At 41.9% G+C, this 20,110-nt stretch overlaps 1 protein-coding gene across 2 annotated transcripts in view; it reads right to left on the bottom strand.

The window, feature by feature from the left end:
* Positions 1–18,694, bottom strand: part of LOC139465037 (5'-AMP-activated protein kinase subunit gamma-1-like) — a 391,629-nt gene extending 372,935 nt beyond the window's left edge. The window contains exon 1 of one of the 2 annotated variants that reach the window (XM_071246715.1): positions 18,482–18,694. In XM_071246715.1, coding sequence (XP_071102816.1) covers positions 18,482–18,550 — 69 coding nt within the window. In that variant the 5' untranslated portion in view covers positions 18,551–18,694. The remainder of the gene's footprint in view (positions 1–18,481) is intronic. The other variant, XM_071246718.1, reaches the window with a different exon arrangement.
* Positions 18,695–20,110: the final 1,416 nt, after the last annotated feature.

The raw sequence follows: 20,110 nt of genomic DNA on the forward strand, positions 1-20,110 counted from the left end.
TCACTCACTTACTCACTAGGTCAACCACCCACCCAGCCACTCACTCGTCCACCAAACCACCCACCCACTTACTCACTCACTATGATATTGGTCTAAAATGGACTTAAGCAGCATCGCCAAAATGTTTACGTACATAGTTGGAGTGGCTGTGTTTATCTATTGGTTAACATCTGACCCTCTGGCGAGACAATGACCCCAATTGACCTTGGTAGCTACAGCAGCTGATAAATCTGTTTAGAAGCAGCGCATGGTCACTGTTAGCCTGTCTCCCAGACACGAGAGAACATATTAAAAAAGGAGTCCAACTCAAGTCTAGATTGCCTCAGCCTGAAGTTAAGGATTGTCCTGGGCTCCCAATGGATTTTATTTATTTTTAATTTTGTAGATATATATTTTAAATAAGATAACTTTATTTCAAAGCTTAAATGTCAGTCTAGGTTACGCTATCGACGTGTTCGTTCACCAGCTGTTCTATGTGACGATACTCTATGCTAGGCCCAGAGGGTGACGGTTAGAAAAGTCAAGTCGAGAGTGAATCGCCGCTTTGAACAGTATATATTTCAATTATAGAACGGAGTTAAGCAGGAAAGCCCTGTAACTGACGCAGGACATGACGTTTACAAGAGGTGGGTATGGTGCTGACAATTAAAACAACAAAATCGGGGCGAATCTGGGATTCGAACCCACAGCCACAGTTTTTGGCGCTCCTGAGCGACACAAATCTAAAGAGCGACGCCATAGACGATTGGGCCCCCACAACCAATCAACGAACAAACATGCTTCGGTACATATATACTTTAACCCGCCAGGGACTTCGTTTCCAGTTTCAATCAAATAAAAAGTCCTTTGAAACCTCATTAAACCGGACGGCGCCATTCCCAGTAAAATCGACAAAGGTCATGATAATCGAATAGCGGATAAAAAACCCGACCCTTTGACCATATGTACACATCACGAACAATATTCGTCCGGAATGCAAGGTTCCGGTTTAATGGGATCCGGAGTAGCGAGGTTTCACTCAGTCTGGTTCCCTGGTTAGGCTGCGCTTGCGGTAGCGCAAGCACAGTCTACCCATGGAACCAGCCTGGATTTACTGTACACGAATTTCAAGGTGATACATTACGGTAGAGGGAATACGGTAACCGCAGCCATAAAACGTCTGTTTATTGAACGGGTGATACACAGCGCAATACTTACAAATCACTTCACTTGCATGGAACATTGGTGGGCATTGATTACGTAATCAAATGTTGATCTCTCACACGCATCTATTCACATGCTCAACGCGTGTAGGCACGCCAAGGGTTATTTTTTCAAAGGTTGTCGCAGCTAAACACAAGCGCCGATACAGAATTTGGAAAGGTATGGGTGCATTATTTTATTTGGCAATTCACGTTCGGTAATCTTGGAAAATATATCTCCACATGAGTTGGTCTTTGTGTTATTATTACGTTTAGTGTTGGTGTACCCCATCACCTGTAAACTTTCCGAAAGCACAAACGTTAACTTTTCTTAACCTATGATCGTGGGTTTCAAATTCCGGTTTGCACCGATTATGTTTCTAGGTTTGTCAGCACCATACCCGTGCTCGTGGGTTTCACCAAAGTGGTAAACGTCTGAGACCTTCATCACATCGGGCTTTCCTCCTACATTAGGTTGACACACTTTGACACAAGAATACTGGTAGTGTTCACGTGTCTCACTCACTCACTCACTCACTCACTCGAACAATCACTCACTCACTCACTCAGTCATTCACTCTAATTGAATAATCAGCATTTATCTGCCGTGGGGCTTAACTGTTGTGGCACCTGTCAACGTCCACATTGTCCCGTGGCAGATGGGTCACACAAGGCTATATAGATTTGTGTGAACAGTAGGTAGTGGCGACAAGTGGCATATAAACACGGGCCTTCAAACGTAGAAGGTTGAAATGTTACATTTGTGGAATTAGTAAACATGGTAATGGTTTAATGGTTCATTATCTGCAGACGGATATTTTCGCCCACGCCACTTACATGCATATGAGTGAGTTTGACGCCGCTTTGAACAGTATTTCCGTTATATCACAACGTGTCTTTGAGAGTGTGAGTAATTTTGGTTTGACGCCGTCTTGAACAGTATTTCAGTTATATCACAGTGTGTCAGTGAGTGAGTGGGTTCAGTTTGACGCCGACTTGAACAGTATTTCAGTTATATCACAGCGTGTCTTTGAGTGAGTGAGTTTAGTCTGACGCCGATTTCAACAGTATTTCAGTTATATCACAGTGTGTCTGTGAGTGAGTGATCCCATGAGTGAGTGAGTTTGGTTTAACGCCGACTTGAACAGTATTTCAGTTATATCACAGCGTGTCTGTGAGTGAGTGAGTTCAGTTTGATGCCGACTTGAACAGTATTTCAGTTATATCACAGCGTGTCTTTGAGTGAGTGAGTGTAGTCTAACGCCGATTTCAACAGTATTTCAGTTATATAACAGTGTGTCAGTGAGTGAGTGAGTTTGGTTTAACGCCGCTTTTTAAGTCTTTCAGTTAATATATCACGGCGTCTCATCATGATGTTGGAGGAAATCCCGAAATGATGCATGCAGTTCTTGGAAATTTACCATTTTGGTGACTCTGGGATTCGAACCCACGATCATTGGGTTCTGGCACGCCTAAGGGACACAACTAAGCACAGAGAATTGCGTCGCTTCAGACGACTGGGCCACCCGCGCCCCCTGCCATACATGAACGTAGCCATGCCACATAAAGGTGTCATATGTGTGCGGAGCTGGATATATTCTGGCCAGCTGACCCAGTAAACAGTTTACCGGAAGGGGGCGCGGGTGGCCCGCAGTGGTCTAGGATCCGCTGATAGTGGGTACGAATCTCGGATTCGCCTCTAGAATCCTCGGTCCTTTCAACATTATACTGGAATAACATCTTGGATTTTCACAAAGTGGAAAATATCTGCGCCCTGCGTCACTTCCGACTTTCCTCCCACATGAAACATACGCCGTGATATAGCTGAAATACTGTACAAAGCGCCTCATTCATGCCATGCAAATGACTGTCGTATATTGGTCTGCATCTTCCCGAGGCAAGAGAGTTAACTGACTTTAAAAGTCCAGTTTCCACCCTTGCCGAACTTGGCTGGAATTCCTGGGCTCGATCGTAGCGCCACCAGTGGCTATTACGAGTTATGTCCTTTCTATGCCTCTCCTATTGACCAATCAAATTCAACCTCTCGTATCACTTGCATTTGCTTCAAACAAAACGGTGGCGCCCAGTCAAGACGATCTGGTCGATAATGAAGATCTATATTTTGACAAAACGAGTCTTACATTGCGAAGTGCATCAAATCACCTGAGCACCTTGATTAAAAACATGAACAGATTTAGAAAATATCTGTTGACAACGAGTTAGCGGTGCACATGCTTTGCAAATCCTGCAGTCGACCGAAATCTGCATGAGACTTTACGAACCGGATTTCGATTTCGGTGCGTGATTTTGACTGGACTATGCAGAGACTCGTTAGTCCAGCCAAAATGTAACTCCATAATACCAGCCTAGTTCGGCAAGTGTGGAAAATGGACTTTTATAGTCAGTTAACTCACTTGCCTCGGGGAGATGATTGGTCTGGTGACTGGAACCAGTCCCTGTTTCCGATATGAATTTTAAAAATAATGATCCGAGATATACATTTGTCTCTCGACCCTGGTGTGTTCCGAATGTATAGAAACAACGTTGGGGACACGTTTCAAGCTTTTATATTTTGGTGTGCAATTTTGTTTGTGTGCTTGTTTGAAACATTATTTACGTTATTGTAATAAAAAGGAGACTGCTCAAGTCTAGTGTGGAAAATGCAGCGTCCAGCAGCAAGTCTCACCATTTTACCACGTCAAACAGTATCGAAGTCAGTGCATCTATATATAATATTATCATTTCATCAGTGCCCTTATTTTTTAAAGTTCATCAAGTTTATAGATCATCTCTAGCCGTGTTGTGACAGTTATTCACCCAACTACCACAACAAATCACACTCGACATAACCCGCTCGTACAGTGTATGCCAACAAACACGGCTTAAGTAAACATAATAAATAACGAGTTGTAATACATCCATAAATTTTGTAATATACGGGGATCGAAATTATATTTCGAAACCGAATCATAAATGTGCAAACCGCTTCCTTCACTTCCCTAAATCCCGAAAACCATCAACTTCACTCTGAGTCTCATTGTTCACCCCTCAATCCCGAATACTGCTCAAAATCTCAAAAGTAACGGATAAAGGATGCGATCTGAAGTCAGATTACTGAAAAAACATAAAAACATTAAAATATATAAAGGACATTTTTACGTGCACCATTATATTTTTAAAATTGTTGAATCGGTATGTCCAAAAAATTTACCCTTCCGTGTAAAAAACGGGGTTGTCATCCTTAATCCTCTTTAATGTCACCGCCAGTTTCCGTTATTCTAAATCTCCGGGTGGTTGAAGTCAAGCTGGGTCAAACCATTGGATCAAGGTCGTACATTTTTTTGCACCCATTAACAAATAATGTTCTTCATTTGCCAAATGACCAAATATTGCGACGATCAGTGTGATCCTTCACAGCGACGCACGCCCGAAGACGGTGGTGTCCTGTTTGACTCGCCACATAAACCCGACTCCATCAACCCATTTTACGACCCATACACCTGATGAGTGCAGCATGTGTCAACACTTGACGTTAGCGATGTTGAAACAAGGTCGATTTGTAGCTTTATAATGTGTATATATTTAACAGTATTCAAACTGCGTCATGTAATACGTCCTCTAATTCACTAATAACCTGTCCTCTAAACCACATGCCAATTTCTTTTACGTCTAAGGCGACGAAATTCGCCCTATAATTGTGAGTTTGAATCCCAGTACGCCCCGATTTTGTTCCCAGGTTTGTCAGCACACACCGTGCCTATTGGGGCGGTGGGATGGCCCAGTGGTTAAAGTGTTAACTCGTCACGCCGAAGACCCGGGTTCTATTCCCCACAGGTACAATGTGTGAAACCCATGCATTTCTGGTGCCCACCGCCATGATATTGCTGGAATATTGCTAAAAGTGGCGTAAAACAATACTCACTCACTCACTCCAAGCTTATGGGATGGACAAAAGTGGTAGAAGTCTAAGACCAGCATCACGGCCTTTCCTCCCACATTAAGCTGAACGCTGTGGTGTAAATGGAATACTGTTAAAAGCGGCGTTAAACCGAAACACCCACTCACTCGTTACAACTCATTTACATGCTATACCTCGTCCCCGTTGCTTAAGACATCTGGAAACAACCTTTTGGAAAAACAATTTATATCATTTTTTTTTTTTTTAATGTTTTTGTTTTGCAGTTTGTTTGGTTCCTTGTCCTTATATGCTATTGTAATGAATGCTCAGGTCTTGTGTGGTGTATGCAGCATTTAGAAGTAAGTCTCACCAGCTGACCAGGCAAATGTATACAGATCTGTGGATATAGTAGATCATGAATTCTCCTCTTTACCACATGCCTTGTCTGTTAGGTTATAACTCCACTTATATGCTATGCCTACTCCACTGAATTCAGCTGTGTCTCTTTACCACATGCCTTGTCACTAGGTTATAACTCCACTTATATACTATGCCTACTCCACTGAATTCAGCTGTGTCTCTTTACCACATGCCTTGTCACTAGGTTATAACTCCACTTATATACTATGCCTACTCCACTGAATTCAGCTGTGTCTCTTTACCACATGCCTTGTCTGTTAGGTTATAACTCCACTTATATACTGTGCCTACTCCACTGAATTCAGCTGTGTCTCTTTACCACATGCCTTGTCTGTTAGGTTATAACTCCACTTATATACTGTGCCTACTCCACTGAATTCAGCTGTGTCTCTTTACCACATGTCTTGTCTGTTAGGTTATAACTCCACTTATATGCTATACCTACTCCACTGAATTCAGCTGTGTCTCTTTACCACATGCCTTGTCTGTTAGGTTATAACTCTTCTTATATGCTATGCCTACTCCACTGAATTCAGCTGTGTCTCTTTACCACATGCCTTGTCACTAGGTTATAACTCCACTTATATGCCATGCCTACTCCACTGAATTCAGCTGTGTCTCTTTACCACATGTCTTGTCTGTTAGGTTATAACTCCACTTATATGCTATACCTACTCCACTGAATTCAGCTGTGTCTCTTTACCACATGCCTTGTCTGTTAGGTTATAACTCTTCTTATATGCTATGCCTACTCCACTGAATTCAGCTGTGTCTCTTTACCACATGCCTTGTCACTAGGTTATAACTCCACTTATATGCTATGCCTACTCCACTGAATTCAGCTGTGTCTCTTTACCACATGCTTTGTCTGTTAGGTTATAACTCTTCTTATATGCTATGCCTACTACACTGAATTCAGCTGTGTCTCTTTACCACATGCCTTGTCACTAGGTTATAACTCCACTTATATGCTATGCCTACTCCACTGAATTCAGCTGTGTCTCTTTACCACATGCCTTGTCTGTTAGGTTATAACTCCACTTATATGCTATGCCTACTCCACTGAATTCAGCTGTGTCTCTTTACCACATGCCTTGTCTGTTAGGTTATAACTCCACTTATATGCTATGCCTACTCCACTGAATTCAGCTGTGTCTCTTTACCACATGCTTTGTCTGTTAGGTTATAACTCTTCTTATATGCTATGCCTACTACACTGAATTCAGCTGTGTCTCTTTACCACATGTCTTGTCTGTTAGGTTATAACTCCACTTATATGCTATGCCTACTCATCTGAATTCAGCTGTGTCTCTTTACCACATGCCTTGTCTGTTAGGTTAAAACTCTACTTATATGCTATACCTACTCCGATGAATTCAGCTGTGTCTCTTTGCCACATGCCTTGTCACTAGGTTATAACTCCACTTATATGCTATGCCTACTCATCTGAATTCAGCTGTGTCTCTTTACCACATGCCTTGTCTGTTAGGTTAAAACTCTACTTATATGCTATACCTACTCCGATGAATTCAGCTGTGTCTCTTTACCACATGCCTTGTCACTAGGTTATAACTCCACTTATATGCTATGCCTACTCCACTGAATTCAGCTGTGTCTCTTTACCACATGCCTTGTCTGTTAGGTTATAACTCCACTTATATGCTATGCCTACTCCACTGAATTCAGCTGTGTCTCTTTACCACATGCCTTGTCTGTTAGGTTATAACTCCACTTATATGCTATGCCTACTCCACTGAATTCAGCTGTGTCTCTTTACCACATGCTTTGTCTGTTAGGTTATAACTCTTCTTATATGCTATGCCTACTACACTGAATTCAGCTGTGTCTCTTTACCACATGTCTTGTCTGTTAGGTTATAACTCCACTTATATGCTATGCCTACTCATCTGAATTCAGCTGTGTCTCTTTACCACATGCCTTGTCTGTTAGGTTAAAACTCTACTTATATGCTATACCTACTCCGATGAATTCAGCTGTGTCTCTTTGCCACATGCCTTGTCACTAGGTTATAACTCCACTTATATGCTATGCCTACTCATCTGAATTCAGCTGTGTCTCTTTACCACATGCCTTGTCTGTTAGGTTAAAACTCTACTTATATGCTATACCTACTCCGATGAATTCAGCTGTGTCTCTTTACCACATGCCTTGTCTATTACTTTGCAACTCCACTTATATGCTATGCTTACTCCAACACAGCTATGACTTCTCCTTACCGCATGTATTTTTCTTTTACGTCACAACTTCACTTTACATGCTATGCCTCCTCCAGTTCAATTATGCCCGCCACTTTTAACCGCCATGCGTGCCTATTTTGTGCGATTACTCAATCTATCTTATGACTATAATCCATTTATCGGTTGTCTGTTTGCTCCCTTTGACACCCCACTTACTGGGATCCTGGTATGATCGTCTCGATGTTGACAGAACAAGGGGAACTGGCCGGACTCCAGGCAGTCGTATTATCTATTTATCCTCTTCTTCAACGAACGTTATGACTTCCGTCATTTCCCCCAAATCAACTCGTGTGCTTCCCTATAATGACCAGGGTACCGTTTCACAAACCGATCGTATCGCTACGACAGTCGTTATGGGAGTTACGATCACCTTAGGGCTACGCTCGCTTTTGAAACGGATCCCTGGGCGCTTCGGCGACACGGATGGCCCAGTCGTCTAAGGCATCGGAATTCGTTGTTTCAGAGGTGCCTCCGACCCGCGAACATCCGGTTTAGAATAGGTCTTCAGCAACCCATGATTGCCGTAAAAGGACACTATGCTTGTCGTTAAAGGCGACTGATGAGATCGGGTGGTCAGGCTCGCTGACTTGGTTGATGCATGTCATCGCATCCCAATTGCGTAGATCGATGCTAATGATGTCAATCACTGCACTGTCTGGTCCAGACTCGATTATTTACACACCGCCGTCATATAGATGGATACAATGTGTGAAGCCCATTTCTGGTGTCCCCCGCCGTGATATTGCTGGAATATTGCTAAAAGCTGCGTAAAACCATACTCACTCACTACCTCACTCATATAGATGGAATATTGCTGAGTGCGGCGTTTAACAACAAACATAGGAGATGTCCACCTTTGGAGTTCAATGGTCATATGATCGTGGATCGAATCCCAGATTGGCCTTGATTATAGTCTTTGGTTTGCCACAACCATACCCGTGCTCGGGGAAATCGCCGAAGCGGTAATAGACATCATGTCTTCCGCATTAAGCTGCCACGCCGTGATATATAATACAGCTAAACTACTCACAGACAGATTGACAGAGATCGCAACTGGTCTAAACATTAACATTTCACTCTACCGGATACCCATAATACAACCATATACGGCAGTCATTTCACTTTAAATAATCTGTTTCCCCTCTGAGATGTATAAGTCTCTCCGGCTAAATCTGATAACCATCCCCTTCCACTTGAAATTTTCTGAATATATTCCCGTTCTTTGATTGGAACCAAAACACCGTATGCCATGTAAGGTTATTATTGGGACTTCCCTTTTTCTTTGGTTCAGTGGCAATTAGAATATTTGCGCTGTCTCGTCTGCACATCTGAAAAATTGTCGAAGCTCCGCGCTCGTTGTTGTCACAAGAACCTCGTGCTGCACGTGCAAAATTGCGACGCGCCGGTTGAGTCTATGCCTCTTTAAATGGATGCTTCCAATACCAAGAGTCCGATATTTGATTTATTTGTTTGTTGTTTAACGCCGCACTCAGCAATAGTTCAGGTATATGGCGGCGGTCTGTAAATAATCTGATCTGGACAAGACAATCAAGTGATTGACATCATGAACATGGAGCCAAGCAATTTGGATACGATGACATGCGTCAACCAAGTCAGCGATCCCGTAAGTCGCCTGTTACGAGAAGCATAGGTTGCTGAAGACTTATTCCTACCCGGATCTTCACGGGTCCGGCATTTGATAACTGGGGAGTGTGAGGGATAGTCAAACAGCGCGCAGAAATCAAATGCTGGATTTGTTCTCCCCTGGGCCCCAGGTTTAATTTAATCGGCTTTCAGGTGTAGCTTGATCTTCGCAGGTCTACTTCATGCAAAACCACTATTGTCTATGTTACGCATGGTATTGGGGACGACAGTGACGTCACAAAAACCCAAAGTCTCACCTCAGTCTGTGATATAGCCTGTTGTCTACCCTGTGGCGTGTGGCAGATGGCCCACAAGCCCCGTCACTGCGTCGTTACTGATCATATCTTAACCGAATTATAATATATTTATTTTGTATCATTTATCTGCCCCAATGCAAGTACACTGGATTACCACGTTCTATTTTAGTTTGACATGGAATACATCGTTTTTAGATTATTTGACCTGGTGGACAGTGATGTGGTCGTCTTCAAATAGTTATATTGTCTCTTACATTTATTCTTATGCAAATATTCGACAACGAATGATCGCCGTCGACTATTCAACATCCATACCCAATGCAGGGTCACGCCATCTTGACCCAAGGGACTCCGATCACACATTGATGTAAAGGCTTATGGGTAAACACTCCTTTGCGCAGATCAGCGACCTCGAATGTGTTGGGACTTATCATAACTGGTTCAGACTGGCGACAAACTACTCAGATATAGTTGTGCTGTCACCCAATCTGACACAAACACACATTAGCAAACTAAAATTTGGTATCGGAAATGAGAGTATTTAAACCAAATTAAAATCTGTTTTTGTTGATAGGTTAGGTGAATGGGGTTTCACCTCGCAATCAAGATTATTGCACTGATATTGCGACGTGCATGCATGTGTAGCACCCATGGAATTGACATGGTGTGGATGTTATCTGTGGGTCGACTCCAAAGGTATCCTCCCAAAACGCAGACCAGATTTGATTTTCATTACATTACGCATGCTGGTCACACTGAATTAAGGAATGGATAAATCAAAAATTGTTCTGTATTCATATTTCCGTATCTGCGTATCGGACTGAATCCAACCAGGCCCCGTGACACGTGTGTGTGGGAGAGTTGGATGCATAAATCTTGACTTGGTATTTTTGGATCTTTTTGTTTCAGATGTGTATGAAAGACTGTTTGGGACTGTGAGGTAGCTCTGTGGTCCCCATTGTTTGTTCGTGAAGACGTTGGGGCACGGGGGGCCCAGTCGTCTAAGGCGGCGCGATTCGCTGTGCAGAGTTGCGTCCCTTGGGCACGCCAGAAACCTATGATTGTGGGTTCGAATCCCAGTTCGCCCCAATTATGTTTCTAGGTTTGTCAGCACAATACCCGTGCTCATGGGTTTCACTTAAGTGGTAAACGTCTAAGACCTGAATCACTTCGGGCTTTCCTCCCACATTAAGCTGACACGCCGTGATATAACTGGAATACTGTTAAAAGCGGCGTTAAACCCAACTCACTCACTCACTCACTCACTCGTGAAGACGTCGTTCGATTCCCCTCATGGTTACAATTTTGCACCCCTTTCTTTTTTCCACTGTCATAACATTGCTAATATTGCTGGAACATTGTTAAGAGTGGCGGAAAGACATTTACATCCACACACGCCATGCATGTTTCACCTTCAACACACCTCGTCAGGAACATACGATGGGATATCTCATCGAACACTCATCTCCATGCACACATAAAAACACGATGTACTCTGTGACACACATTATTGATACACTTGGTGACTAATTCAGTGAATGAGCGGTGCACAAGATCACGAGATAATGCCGCCTCGCCGACAATGACAAGGGTGGCTAGGCGATAGTATCAGGAACTAAAAGATAAGCCTAAGGATACTGAATCTACTATAGTGATCAAATATGTCAGTCTCTTGGCTGTTTAGTCATCTTGGTCGCTTTCGCGTTCGTAATATCAATAGACTCAAGTCCTTTATGAATAAGCGAGTGAATGTTGTTTAACGCCGTAGCAGTGATGCCCTAGCTCTATCATGGACACACCAGTGACTGGAAGCATTGAACAACTATCCACATTATTATTACTGCGGTCTTTGGAACAGTGTTATATTTCAGCCCATGGGGAACAACGAGGCGCTGTGTCGTATAAGGCGCTGGAAGGTTTAACCATCTGATCCTATCGGGTACCCCTTCCCAGCTGGATGAACATCTCTTGCCTGAGGAGACACCTTGTGTTTCAGTCAAACTGCCGAACACGGCCACCCATGCAACTACTCTCCGCCACCAACATATATGTGACCTTTGTGCAGTACCTCTTCAGGCCTCTTTAGCCAGCTCATAATAATTATCACTACGGGATACATGGGATACGTCGTTTAGTACGTAACGATAACACATGTAGCATTTTACTGTACTGAAGATTTATATTACCCCGGATAAACAAGGATGGTACAACATGTCAGAAGCAGTGTGATTATATATTTGTTTAAATAGACATACAATGCCGAATTTCATAATTCCATATCACCGTGATGTTTTGCAACCATTCAGATTGCGAGTTACAATCATATTCGTTTACAGCCATCCCTGCTTAAATCCGCATCAGGTTTCGATATCATCAGCCTCCGTAGCACCTTTCACCTTTCATCTGGTCACGGATGTAAACTTTATATAGGTGCAAAGCATCTCCAGTTCAAAAGTTGTTACAAATACAGAAACAATGTAGGGCTCAGTGTACAACCCTGTCTTGCCAAATGCATCAGTTCACACTACGAGTGACCCATTTGATATAGACTTCACATTACAGTATCACTTTAAGACACGTCTTGACATTTAGTCAGACAAGACTATAGATCTCAGAGACGGGTTTTTCAAATGCCAAATCTACAAAGGTGGTGTAAAGTGTGTGGAATAAACATCTTTGAATTCTTGCATGCACAGGAAATATACCATGCGCCATATGTAAACGAACCCTTCTGTTTGCTACGTTGCTTTGAGCGTCATGGATTGCATCAGAGAAAATCATTTAGTTTTTATACAATCGTTTCAATACGTTTGTAAATGAGGTTTCAAAACTTTACAGAGACATGTCATTGTCAGGTCATAAAATCTTTAGAAATCTAAGAAATCTTACAAAACATCACAGCCTCAGTGAAAGCTAGATTCCCTGACGATTGTGTTTAAGCCTAGTATATGTAACATAGGGGATCCTGTTAAACATAAGGCATGATGTCAGTTCAGAAACGCTTAAGAACGCCAACCACAACAGCACAGCCATGTCAAGCAGTTAGTCACCAGATGGCCTAATTAATTGCCTAAAGCAAGACGCCTCCATGCCTGAAGATCTTTACGAAATTCCCAAACAGTTCAGCGTTAAAAAGTAAAGTGTGTCCAGTTACCGAGCAAGGCTGGAATTTCTGGTCTCGATCGTAGAGACAACAGTGGCTATTACGAGTTTATGTCCCTTCTTTGTTCCTCTTATTGACCAATCAGATTCCACCTCTCATATCACTTGCATTTGCTTCAAACAAAATGACGGCGTCAAGTCTGATCGATAATCAAAATCTATATTGTAATAAAACGGATGTTACCTCGCTTAGTGTATAAAATCACGTGAGCACCTTCACTAAAACATGAAAAGATTTTGAACATATTTCGACGCCAAGTTGACGGTACAAATGCTCTGTAAATGACCGAAACGTGCACGGCAGTTTTACGAACCGGATGCCGATTTCGTTACGCGATTTTGGCTGGACAATGCATAGACTCGTTAGTCCGATACATAACTGCAGCCTAGTTCGGCAAGGGTGAAAACTAGACTTCTATAGTCAGTTAACTCCCTTGCCTCGGGAAGATTGAAATGAGTTAACATATTTATAGATTCATTTCGAAAACCTAAATGAGGATAGATTTCGATGTTTCATTTGTCACACTCGTCACCACTCGCCCCTTTCCGTAACCTGTTCGGCTTGTCCCGGAATGTCACGAGTTGGTCACGAATGAGGTTTGTCAATATACTTTATGGGCTCCTGACGGCGAGTACTTTTGGCTAATAATTGCAAAATTAATCATTCTCCGAATCGCTTGTATTCATCTGGCATTATCTTTAACTGCATCCTTTACACCAAAAATTTACAACCCCATTTTCCCCTCTCAAACAGCCTTATCCGCGCTTGAGAAAACAACCTTAATTGCGATCTGACGTGTTTTTTTCAAGATGAACGTGTGAAAAGGATTGCCTTGGGTTTCAGAGATACATACCAATGACCTACTGAACAGGTTTCCTCAGAGGATAAGATTTCTCTTAAACGGTAAACGAGATGAATGAGCTAAAACTGTTGTGGCGTCGATGTTCTGAACATGGGTGTCGGGTGTCACACTTGTAGTGTGTCGTGTTGCAGACTGCAGCATTAATATCAATTTGTTTTCGAGAGTTCATCGCCCAGATCACAAGTGACGATATTGTTGATAATGTCGTGGCAGGGGGGACTCGTGACAGTCAGCACAAGGTGTATAGTAAATATTTGACGAATGTGACGGGTCTGGATACTTGTCATACTACATGGTAGGAAAACGATTCACTGTAGCTCACCCGTAGGTCACCATTGGGTTTAGGAGGTGTTTTTGGCAGTGACAGTTTCAACCCTTGTGGGATTTGAAATGTACATCGGTTATGTATTTTGTGGGGCATAAAGGTAATGTACTATTGAAAAGAACTTTAAACTGTTATGGCGACACACATTTGGTAAAGCGGTTTGCAAGAATGTACGTGTTATTTTCGCCTCAACACCTGAAGTGGAGCCAACTCGAAACTTCACAAATTTGAGAGGCAGATGCTTAAACACGTAATAGCTATCATTGTCGCGGGGCACACATGTCGTGTAATATCAAAAGGAATTTTAATTTGTGCCAATAAACATTTGGAAATGGCAGTCGTCTGATTCGCCGCAATTCACTGTTCAGAGTTGCGGCCCTTGGGCCCACAGAAACCTATGGTCGTGGGTTCGAATCCCGGTTCATCCCGATTATGTTTCTAGGTTTGTCAGCATCGTCGTGGTATAACTGTAATATTGTTATAGCGGCGTTAAAACCCAACTCGCTCACTCACCGATGTCGACAAATACTATTAAGTTTGACACTGACCATACAACTACTTAACCATTTCCCCGCTCAACAGACGTCAGCAATATAGACAACAAATCACTTCAGCAGCTGTGCAGAGGTTGTATTGACATGTTCAGAATGTCCTTGGTTGATCCTGATTGTGAGTTGTACTGTTGTAAGGTTGTGTGAATGTTTTCAGGTTTTCCACGAATACGACGTTTCCAATAAAGTATCACCTAACAATTTAACAAAGGTTCTTGCAGCGAGTAAACAATACTTGAACAATTGTGTCCATATGGCGCACCAGGAAGATTCAATTAGCTCTCTACGCGCTGCCATGGCTATATTACACATGCTACAGTCAATGTGGAAAATGACTGATATTTTCACTTAGGCAATTTACGAAACGCCTATATATTTCAGCTATTTTACAAACTGACTGAACATTCTGTCCATTTATTTATTTTTAACGAATTTCAAACATTTTGATGTTGAATTTCATCAACAAGTAACTGAAAAATGATAAGATTGAAATAATATATTAAGAGTTTTCTTATTTTATTTGTTTTCTTCTATAAATAGTCTATTTAATGTAAGCCCTTATGAAAATCCTAATACTTTTTTTGTCAATCTGTCAAATAATAGGCAGGTTTTTCAGTCAATTTGTAAAATGACTGAAATATTTAGGCATTTTGTGAATTGGCTACATGAATCATATTTTACACAATTACTGAAATATATATGTCCCACTTATGGGTTATTCTTTATTGTCTCTTCGTGGTTTCTAATCTAGATCCAGATGTTTTATTTAATACCCTGTGTTAAACTGGGACATTTGTCTTTGTATTAAGGAAGATATCAGTTAGATAGATAACGTGCTAAAGAACGGGATGGTAGACAAACCACGAGATGTTTCAAGTCTGTTTGCTAGTCTGTCTCACAGTCCCTGGACCACATTATTTTCCTTTCCTCATAGCCCTTTCTGTAATGCAAAAGCTCTAGAAGAAACAAGTCTAGATTTTCCCCAGGTTCTGAATGTCCCATCTCACTGGGGCTCCTTTTCAATTTAAATAAATGAATGTAGAAGCGTTCATATTTTCTCTCGCCGTGTAAGGGGCGACTAACGCGATCGGGTGGTCAGGCTTGCTGACTTGTTTGACGCATGTCATCGTATCCCACTTGTGTAGATCGATGCTCATGATGTCAATCACTGGATTGTCTGGTCCAGACTGGATTATTTACGGACCGCCGTCATATAGCTGGAATATTGCCGAGTGTGGCGTTAAACAACAAACCAGAAACAAACAAACAAACAAACATACATAAAGATAAAACTACTGTGTCATTACCTTGCAGCGAAACTAAATATACCATGAGTGAGTGAGTGAATGAGTGAGTTTGGTTCTATAGTCCAGCAATATTACGGCGAGGGACACCATAAATGGGCTTCACACATTGTAACCATGATGGGAATCGAACCCGCGAACGCTTTAACCACTAGGCTACTTAACCGCCCCTAAATATATACCAGGGATAGACGTCAGTATAAAAAGGCTGTTTAGAACGTTCCTTTAAAATGCAAGCAACATTCCAGCAATATAACGGCCGGGCACACCAGAAATGGGCGTTACACAGTGTGGACTCTATAATGTTATAGTGTTTGTTTTATTTATAACTTGGTAATTTCAATATAACAAATGTATTCAATCATGTGGAAAGAATATTTATGACTATTGTCTCTACTTTGTTCGCTTTTTGAGCTTCAACTAGATCTATATAGATTTCATCTTTAGACTTATTCACTTAGTTGAACATTTGGACATGTGGAAAGCATATAAATGGCAATAATCAGGACACTGTAAACTAATTGAGTTTTATAGTTAAATATTCTCTTAATCGATATAGAATTATTTTGTTTGAGAGTGTCACAGGAATATCGATGATATTGTTATAACACAGTATGATGTTTTACATTTAAAACTAGATCCTACCAGTATATTATTCACTCAATAAATTAATTTCATTTCAATAGGTTGAAGAATATCAATGACGTTTAGTGTTCGAGCGGGGATCCAGAGTTGCGTCCCTTAGAGACAGGATTCAGATTCCAGGTTTGTCAGCTCCATGTCACATTCGTGACCAACTCGTGATATTCGGGACAAACCGAAAAGCGGCTCATGCCCATCTCATGGTCATTTTTGAGACCATGTTCCGTCTAAGTGCAAATGGGCATAGCTAAAAGAATTGTCAGTTAGTTGCGTAATGATTATCCATATTCCAGATGCTATTTAAAACACACCGTGGCTTTTGGTATTGTGCAGTATGATTGGACACATTTAAATGTATCTTGAACATATTTTTAGATGCAAGACATGTGTAAAATCAATCAAATGTTATTCTTGAGAGATTCTTTGACCGAATTACTTGAAGTCATACGCGCCTTCTGATAGGTTTGTCGTATTTCAGCACATAACATTCATCTTGCAGGTATCGGAAAGGGCGAGTGGTGACGAATGCTGGATATCACCGCTCCTCGGTTTTACCAGAATAATAAATGTCGAAGGCTTCATTTCATCACTCGGGGCTTTCCTCCACCACAAAACGGACACGCTGACATGTGACTGTAATACAGCTCAAAGCGGCGTAAAACACAACTCATACACCCTTCCCCTATCAATGACGTGATGTGTGGGTTATATAAGATTCCGGTCAAAGGGCACACGCTGAATGCGACTCAGCATATGTAATCCCAACTCTTGGTTATGCCTCACAGATAAGGCGGATAGCCCTCCAGATTACTGAGATCTGCATTTTAACATTGACAACGTGGAAAACGGAAATATACATATTCACCGCGCCTGAAGCAACGAAACTTTTTTGTGAGCTTAAGATGGAATATCAATACAGTTTTAAAATTAAAAAATATCCCTATTTGGAAGTAACTCCCACCTGGCGTTTCAAACCATACAAAACATACTATCGATCAGCGCTGAGAGCATACAGGCAATAGGGCTTCTGTGCTGGAATTCAGTAGTCAACATGTAACGGGTGGAGGGTGGGACAGGTTGATACCCGGATAAATGAGAGTGGCCATCCTTCCAAGGGTACAAAGGTCACCCCAATCACTACCCCTTGAAACTTTGATTCAAATATCATTTCAAAACCCACGTTAAACGTCTTTCTTGTTTGCTAACACTTATCTCTAATTCGGACATTATATTTAAGAAGTGGCAAATTAGCAGACCCATCAACACCCTTTTTGTCTGATATTATATTAATCTTATTGTTAATATTTACCGTAATTACCTAGACAAATGTCTATTTTACATATAATTTGATTATCGGGTCACCAGCCGGCGGATAAGATTCTACAATATATATGTTATAAACCATCACCACCCATTCAGTCTTGTCATCCCTGTAGCTTGGGTTCCTGAAATTAAGAGACTTAATGGTTTCTTTACATTCAAGAATTCCTTTTATAGAAGTAAACCTGATTAAACCGTGTACATGACTTTATTTCGGGGACAACAAAGTCCCTTTATAGAAAGCGAAAGTAATATTCCAACACGCGTCAATATGAACCCTTAAATCTACGTCATGATTTTATTCCAACGGTTCTGGAGCGCACTCTCAGCCGAATGCTGCCTTTTAATTTGTTATGCACACTCCACAGGTTAACCGTGGTTTGTATATAGACAGTATACAATATATCGAACGCTTCTTACTTATGTCTACTGCATGCCAGGGGACTCCGTTATTATGTGTATATATAAGTCGTGTGTCTCTAATAGACATAAATGCATAGACACGTGCTGAGAAGTCATTATTATGTGATCAGTTTCATGAGGTATTTAAATGTTGACAACACGCCAACTGTTTCTACTTCTTGCATGTCTGCATATCTCCGTTCAACTGAGGATGAGGCACACGAACCGTGTATATCTGTGTGTGAAGTACTTACCATTTCCAGCTGCACTTTTTTCCTTTGTTTTTCCTGAAGCCACCGGGACGGGATCTCATCACAATCCATCGTCGTTAATCCACGTAATCCACACAGGGCGATAATCCAAACAGCTGACAACACACAATTCCCAACACTTGTGTTCAATTGGGTCCGACGGTCCCGCAATTCTCTGATTACAACGTGTGTTCCTTCATATTCACTCAAGCGGCCTTATACGTATTATGACCTAACGCGCTATAGGTGAACCGACAGTGTTCACACACGTGTTAATAGTACCCTTTTGTAACGCCGTTGCAGGACGAGGTGTGAGCACTTGTCACGTCCGTTATAAAGGTTCCAGTGAAATAAATAGCTCAGTGTATTGTCCCGTTGGAAATCTCGATTGTGGGCGATGAGATAAAATCAAGGAATACATATGATAGAGTTAGCGTTGTGTGAACAAACGCCGCGTTATATCGAGCGGTTTAGTAGTGTACTCCGGTGGCGGTGTGCTTTCTGCAGCTGTTGTGACTATAGGCGGTTGGATGGATAACACCGTAAGTAAACTCCGAAATCATCTGTGACTTGCGATATGTAAGCGTTACCGTAAATCCTCGATTAAACGCTTGCTTGAATGAACGTTTGTGGTTTGTTAATTCACGCCTCACTCAGCAATGTTCCAGCTATATGACGGCGGTCTGTAAATAATCGAGTTTGGATAAGACAATCCAGTGATTGACATCATGAACATTCCATGCAATTGGGATACGATGACATGCATCAACAAGGACAACGAGCCTGACTACTCGATCCCGTTATTCGCCTCTCACGACAAGCCAATGTTGCTGGGGATTATATTCTTACTTTTATCCTCCGATAACTTTAGAGTGTTCGGTATGCTCCAGTTGCAATAGAACAATAGAACGTGCAGTATTTACTTGATCGACATAGATGATACGGGGTCACATTGTGGTCAACTTTTTAGAAAATAAACGGCCGCCTTGAATGAATGGTTGTTTGTTTATTTGTTGTTTAACGCCGCACTCAGCAATATTCCAGCTATATGACGGCTGTCTGTAAATAATCGAGTCTGGACAAGACAATCCAGTGATTGATATCATGAGCATCGATCCATGCAATTGGGATCGATGACATGCTTCAACCAAGTCAGCAAGTCACCCGATCCCGTTAGTCGCCTCTTATGACAAGCATAGTCGCCTTTAACGGCATTCTACCCCGGGCTCTTCACGCTGTCAACCACTGGTTTGCATTGACCAGACTCGCTTATTTACCGACCGCGATGATATAGCTTACATATTGCTGACAGCAGCTTAAAAAATCACACACTCTGTAAAACTTCATTCCTCGTGACTACTACAAGCTGTAACAGCTCACGACAACCAGTGAATAGGTGAGATGATATGCTTGGCCTGACATTTCATGGTCGGGCCTCAGACACCACGAGCGACTGTTTTAACCTCTTGGCTAAACTGACCCACTGCCCTGACGTCTGCAAACGAGGTGTCTACCAATTATTATCTTTAAAACAACCGCTGCTCCCCATTCAGATAACTACCCTGTTCCACTGTAGTAACACGATAACACTTGCTGTTAGAACAACTCAATGTTGACTTTCTCTAGATAGCT

This window comes from Haliotis cracherodii, unplaced genomic scaffold, assembly GCF_022045235.1.
Source record: "Haliotis cracherodii isolate W230 unplaced genomic scaffold, xgHalCrac1.p SCAF_17, whole genome shotgun sequence".
In the NCBI taxonomy this organism is placed as follows: Eukaryota; Metazoa; Mollusca; class Gastropoda; order Lepetellida; family Haliotidae; genus Haliotis; species Haliotis cracherodii.